The following is a 7,196-nucleotide window of genomic DNA, read 5'->3' on the forward strand; positions in this document are numbered from 1 at the left end:
TGGTTTTAAAAAGCCCGGAGGGTTTCTCTATCCCAGGAGAATCCATCTGTGGTGTAGCCAGACCTTCCCTCCACAGCTCCGTGAGACAGATAACAAGGTTGCCGAGAGCGTTGCCGGTGTGATGTGATCTCCATTCCAGGTGGTTGGTGTCGTTCCACTCCACGACGATCCTGGAGAAGCAAAATACAGAAGCGGGAAGTGTAAGTAAACGTTTGGTTGATTTATTCTGGAACAATGAAGCTACGTTACATGCAGCCAATGACGTTTCGGCCGGAATATTAGCATAACCGGTCACCCACGTACATGTTAACACGGCAAAAACCGAATATGCTCATATTCGGTTTTAAAACCTGAATATGCTACCTGGAGTTACCCCTTTCTAACCTGAAATTTGTGGTCATGTAAGCGTGTCGGCGCTATCCCCATCACAAGGAACATTGATTTGTGTTCTAGCTAATTTCTATTAAGCCAAAGGAATGCGGTCTTTTGGGCAGAGGCACTTCTTGTATGTGAAAACATGAATTATAATAATAATATTGTGCCACTATAATAATATAGTTCTATATATGTCAATGCAAAGCCTGCGAGCAGTATACCAGAAGTAAACAAAGTAGAAGTTTTATTAATGGCGGTGAAAACCATAGATATAATATCTTTTGTTGGCGGTGAAAGTAGCCGAGATAATTAGAGATTCTCAGAGGACCCATTATGGGCGTCTTAAAAAGTTGTCCGTCTGCGTCAGGCGTAACTCTCCTGCTCACACATGGAAGCGGGTTGTATGCGAATGTTTAGAGAGCCGATAGTAGCGAGCCATATTCCGTGGCGGCTTAATAAAGCATAGTCACTGAAGTGGGTTAGCGACATGCTGCAAGCCCTCCACAATTACCTCGCGGGATGCCCTCAGCTAATCCTTCATCTTCTTGCTGCGGCAGTAGGGGGCGATGTGAGTGAAGGAGAAGCCGCTGTCCACCACCAAGCAGCACAGCTCGGAGGGTTTGGTGTGGAAGTAGTGATGAGCGCTGAGAGAGCCAGCTGCAGGACGGACACACACACACACACACACACCACACACACATTCACCAGAGATTAAAACACATCACACACACACACACACACACACACACACACACACACACACACAACAGATTACACACACACACACACACACACACACACACACACACACACACACACACACACACACACATCACCAGAGTAAACACATCACACACACACACACACACACACACACACACACACACACACACACACACATTCACCAGAGATTAAAACACACACACACACACACACACACACACACAAACAAACAACACACACCACACACACACACACACACACACACACACACACACACACATTCACCATAAAACACATACACACAACACACCACAAAAAAAAAAACCAAAAACACACAAAACACACACACACAAAAAAACAAAACACACACACACAAAACAACACACACAAACGATCAAGAAAACACTACTCTACCAAGGGCAGGATATAGAAGAGGTGAACAATTTGAACTATGAAAAGGATAACTTTGGCACCCCTCCTCTTCATAGTCGTCAGATTAATCTACCTACCCTGATAGAGCTGGATCAGGGCTGTCCTGGACCAGATCTTAGTTCTGCTGTTATAGTTTTAGACTGCTGGGGGACTTCCTTTGACTCACTGAGCTCCTCTCTCCTCTCTCTATCCATCTGTGTGTATCCATGTCCCAGAAATAGTTGTTTCTAACTCATCTCTGGGAGATTATTCCCTGGAGTCTTTAGGTTTTCTTGCCCCACAGTTTTCCTTGGATTATTATTATAATAATTATTATTATTATAATAATAAATTAAAGTGTGGTCTAGACCTACTCTATGTGGAAAGTGTCTTGAGATAACTCTCTAACTCTAGTTGAAAACTAATCCAATAATCTTTGATCAGCTCTGGTCCTTTTTAACAATAGTGTTGTATATATATTTAGAGTGCCCTTTACTTTAAAGAGGAGCAGGAAGTGTCTGACTCACCGTTTATCCTGAGAACGGACTGGAACTGGTACTCCTCAAACAGGATCTCGTTCATCGACTCCTGGATGGACGAGAAGTTGAAGTACGGCTCGGTGATGACCACGCTGGTGTCGGCGAAATCCACCTGGACGCAAAGCGCACGGATAAGATTAGCAGGCAATGTGATGAAAAATATATCCTACATTTACATAATATTTGGGCTTTTTGACGGGGCTCGGTTTCTGCTGAACCTTAGACTTTTTTCCCCAGGGAACCAAACCCTACGCTCGCACTCGGCGCGCTACGCTGGTCGCCGTAGTGACGGCGCCGTTGATTACGGGAAGGTGTTTACGTATGTGGAGCGTTCAATGCAGCAGGCTGTGAGAAAGTGGACATGGATCTGGTGAGCAGAACAAGTTGTTGTTTGGCAGAACTTTCAGTCAAAAGAAGGCCATTCAAGTCCAGCTACATGTTCAATCTGTTCAATGCTGATTGGTCTGGTGGTGGCGAGGACCCTAAACTATACACAACATGGCCGCTGTTACAACATCTGGTCTGAAACATCTGAAAGAATACGAAGTTGCGAACGGCGAATCTCCAGACAGCAGCCAGAATGCAGCAACTTCAGGTACAGCAAAGGAAGGACAGTCCCTGTTTACTTCATTCATGTGTTTACTGGGTTCATGGACTGAGGATGGGAGGAGGAGTCAGCACCATCTCAACCAGGGGGTTCAGGATTCAGCCTGAATCCTGAAAATCTGGATTCGGTGCATCCCTAGTAAAGACAAGACATTGAGGACAAAACCAAACTCCACCTGTGCAGTATTGGTTGTATAATTAAACCCAACTGTGTGTGGAGTATTGTTTGTAATTGCCCGAAACGTTTGTTGTGTCGCAATAAATAATACCAAATTGGAGTGCTGTCCTAGTAGCTTTATTTAGGATTATTCACTTTTAGGATCCAGCACCCAGCCAAGTATCTACGCCAGGTGCGGTCGCAGTCGCAGTTTTTTTGGGGACAAAAATGAAGCAAACTATAAACCTTAAACATCTCCTTTCCAAACAGGTGATCCCACACTTTCCTCTGGACGTCCCAGTTCACCAGATAACCCTGAAGAGAGAGAGAACAGGGGAGAGATCATGAGAAAGAGTCTCTGAAACTATATAGTTATAGCAACTATTAGAGGAACACAGTTTCACAAAAAGCACATCAGCTCAGCGTGGAAAAGTTTCTTCAAATAAGTGAACAGAAACACTGAACTTATATGCACAACAAGAAAAAGGGAGTGACAATCACACATGTTCTGGTCTAAAGATGACTTGGCATTTCTCACAGGCAACATAAAGATAAAGATACCGCTAAAACTCAAGAGACGTCATAGAATCAACATGTGGGAATGGGATAAACTCTCTTTCAGTATTGTAAGAAATGCAAAGCACAAAAAAATATATATAAAGGAATCATGCTTTAATGTAATTTTTGCCATTACACTAGGGCTGCTCGATTATGGGAAAAAATATAAATCACGATTATTTCGGTCAATACTGAAATCACGATAATTTAACACAATTAATCGTTGACTTCTGGAAAGATGTTCCAATAATTGAACTTAAAAAACAGTGGAAAAAGTTACATAAATCAACAGTACAAAAAAACAAACATATACAACTGTGAACTTTGCCATAATCCTTTCCTATTCAAACTTTATTTTTTCATTCAGAACACAAAAGAGAAAATAAGAGTTAACTTGCAAAATGCAATGAGCAAAATAATTGTTTTTCTCGATTATTCTGTTTTTGTGATCGTTGGCAGCCAAAATCATAATCACGATTAAATTTAGATTAATTGTACAGCCCTACGTTACACTACTTTCTCTCACCTTCTGGAAGGGGAGGATGTAGAAGAGACCGGAAGGATCTTTGATCTCATCGAGCTGGTTGGCCGTGAAGGTTTTTAATCTGGACGTCTTGGAGCGAAACTGGCAGTTTGGAATAACACTGATGGAGAGAAGAGAGAGAAGAGAGAGAAAAGAGAGAGACAGAAGGTCTTTGTGATCTGATTATTGGATGCACACTAGGTGAGTTAGCTCTGACGTCCCATTATTAGTTTTTATAAGGAAGCTATTATGTTTAAATACAGGTGTAGGGGACTGCAAAAGGATCACATTAAAAAGGAGAATTCCAGTCGATTTCAACACGTAGCAATGTTGTTTGGAAATTTGGAGTTTCTGTCAATAGCAAGAAAAACAAAACCAATCCCCCTGTTATCCCCCTGCTAGTGTTAGCACCCAGGAGGCTGAAACAGGGCACGTTTTAAACGTGCTTTTAGCCTCTTAACATGTCCAAAATGTCATTACAAGTGCCTGGAATAGAGCCTGAGTCTTCTAGTTCATGACGAAAGTTTAGCTTTTGTTCAACGTTAACTTGACTAGTGAAAGTACAATGTATTTAGAGAGATCTTTTAACAGACAGAGGTCACAAAGTGCTTTACAGGATTACAGGAGGAAACCCCAAGAACACAAGACAAAGTGAGAACTAGAGGTGTTGAAATAAATCAAAATAATCGATGCATGGAATCGTGGACGTGGACGATGCTGCATCGATAATCGGCCGGCTCATAATCCATTATTTCTGTTTACAATTTAATGTAGACCTAACAACATTTCTGTTTATAATGTAATGTAGGCCTAACAACATTTCTGTTTATAATGTAATGTAGGCCTAACAACATTTCTGTTTATAATGTAATGTAGGCCTAACAACATTTCTGTTTATAATGTAATGTAGGCCTAACAACATTTCTGTTTATAATGTAATGTAGGCCTAACAACATTTCTGTTTATAATGTAATGTAGGCCTAACAACATTTCTGTTTATAATGTAATGTAGGCCTAACAACATTTCTGTTTATAATGTAATGTAGGCCTAACAACATTTCTGTTTATAATTTAATGTAGACCTAACAACATTTCTGTTTATAATGTAATGTAGGCCTAACAACATTTCTGTTTATAATTTAATGTAGACCTAACAACATTTCTGTTTATAATGTAATGTAGGCCTAACAACATTTCTGTTTATAATGTAATGTAGGCCTAACAACATTTCTGTTTATAATGTAATGTAGGCCTAACAACATTTCTGTTTATAATGTAATGTAGGCCTAACAACATTTCTGTTTATAATGTAATGTAGGCCTAACAACATTTCTGTTTATAATGTAATGTAGGCCTAACAACATTTCTGTTTATAATGTAATGTAGGCCTAACAACATTTCTGTTTATAATGTAATGTAGGCCTAACAACATTTCTGTTTATAATTTAATGTAGACCTAACAACATTTCTGTTTACATATTCTGGTATGCTAACACATTCAGGAGGTGCCATGTGCTCAGTGCTGTATAGGTTTCTGTATCCAAGTTATTTAGTATTAGAGCACTGCAGAATGTTTGGTTTCTGAAGCTTGAAAAGCTCTGAATTAAATATCCTACATGGCTTTAATAGAAACATGGATTTGACGCATCCTGATGCATCGAGATATCGAATCGCTGACATGATAATCGTAATGGAATCGGGACATCAGTGAAGACTCACACCTCTAGTGAGAACACAACACATTTACACAATAACATGCCGTATTTTTGAATGTCTGGCAAATCAATCTAAAACTGAACAAAACCCTAAAATACCCTGCTGCAACTCCGAAGATATTACTAGTTGGTGTATTCAACCTGTGCCGAGTTTAAGTTAGAGCCCCGAAGCTTCATATTTGGTCTTAAAAGAAGCCCTGCATCGGGAATTTATGTATTTAAACCCCTCGAGAACATAAAACTGAGCTTTTTCTGAACGGAGTTTGGCGTTCGGCTCTCCGTCCAAGAGAACGGAACGGCGCTACGTATGTCAGACTGGACAATGCGTCACATTAACGTCATTGATTTTACGTATATTGTAACGCTATAATACAGATAATTACCGGTGGGCTTGTTTAAAATAGATTAGCTAGCTGGACCGAGCGTATTATTATTATTATTATTAGCAGTAACGTTAGCCACAGTGCTAACATAAGTGAACTTACCTGACTTTCTCCTGACTGTATCCTATTTTCGCCGTATAGGCTCCGTTGTCCAGAACTAAGGTGGCCATTGTATTGCCTGTACTAAAGAAAAAGTCTTATTTTATTCCACAGCAACTTAAACAAAACACATGAGTTCTACACTTTCGAGAAAACAACAATCCGCCATTATCATTTACTCGTCTGTTTCCGGATCTGAGACAGCCAATCAGGCCTTCTCCTTCCTTTCCTTTATGTTCATTGGCGGTTGGTATAGCCAATCAGATACGAGGTTTAAGGAAATCCACCTAGATGTAAATGTTCGGGCGGAAACATGTCTCTTCTAGTTGAGTTCCTCCGCAAAAACCTATTGAAATAAAATGAAAATGAGTGAATATTTAACTAAATAAATGTAAAATAGGTTTGATTTTAAAACTGCAAATTACATATACAATACACAAATAAATACCCAAATCTGCCAAAGCTTTATTAACAGTTTTTTTTTAAATTGTGGATTCATGGTGGAGTGTAAATTAAAGAGTGTATACAGAAAAAAAATCATACTTTTCTCTGAAATTACCTGTGATTGGACAAAGTCTCCATCACGTTATCTAAAGCCTGAAAACAGACACACACAACACACACACACACAACACACACACACACACACACACACACACACACATATATACATACACACACACAGAGACACACACACACACACACAGACAGACACACACACACACAGACAGACACACACACACACACACACATATATATACATACACACACACAGACAGATACACACACACACAGACAGACAGACACACACACACACACACACACACACCACACACACACACACACAGAGACAGCCTGAAAACAGAGCCAAGAGGAGATGCAGGAGTCTATTTTTTTCCTAAAACACTTGAATTACAACATGCTGAAAGATTATTACGGGATTTCTGCCCAATGACGCCCAAAACAAACTGCTTCCCACAGCTTTAAACGCTGTAAACTCCAGCTGTTTAAACTCCTGGACGTCTCAGGCAGCATGGTGAGTGCTGATTGGCTGATACTCGACTAACATCTACCAACCAGATAGTGTTGTGGGCGGGACATGAAGTG

At 40.3% G+C, this 7,196-nt stretch overlaps 1 protein-coding gene across 1 annotated transcript in view; it reads right to left on the bottom strand.

The window, feature by feature from the left end:
• Positions 1-6,297, bottom strand: part of actr6 (actin related protein 6) — a 30,435-nt gene extending 24,138 nt beyond the window's left edge. The window contains exons 1-4 of the mRNA XM_039807821.1: positions 6,093-6,297; positions 3,896-4,013; positions 3,058-3,126; positions 2,037-2,160 (exon numbers count right to left, since the gene is read on the bottom strand). Coding sequence (XP_039663755.1) covers positions 2,037-2,160; positions 3,058-3,126; positions 3,896-4,013; positions 6,093-6,160 — 379 coding nt within the window. The 5' untranslated portion in view covers positions 6,161-6,297. The remainder of the gene's footprint in view (positions 1-2,036; positions 2,161-3,057; positions 3,127-3,895; positions 4,014-6,092) is intronic.
• Positions 6,298-7,196: the final 899 nt, after the last annotated feature.

The sequence above is a fragment of the Perca fluviatilis genome, chromosome 8 (genome assembly GCF_010015445.1).
Source record: "Perca fluviatilis chromosome 8, GENO_Pfluv_1.0, whole genome shotgun sequence".
NCBI classification, from domain to species: Eukaryota; Metazoa; Chordata; class Actinopteri; order Perciformes; family Percidae; genus Perca; species Perca fluviatilis.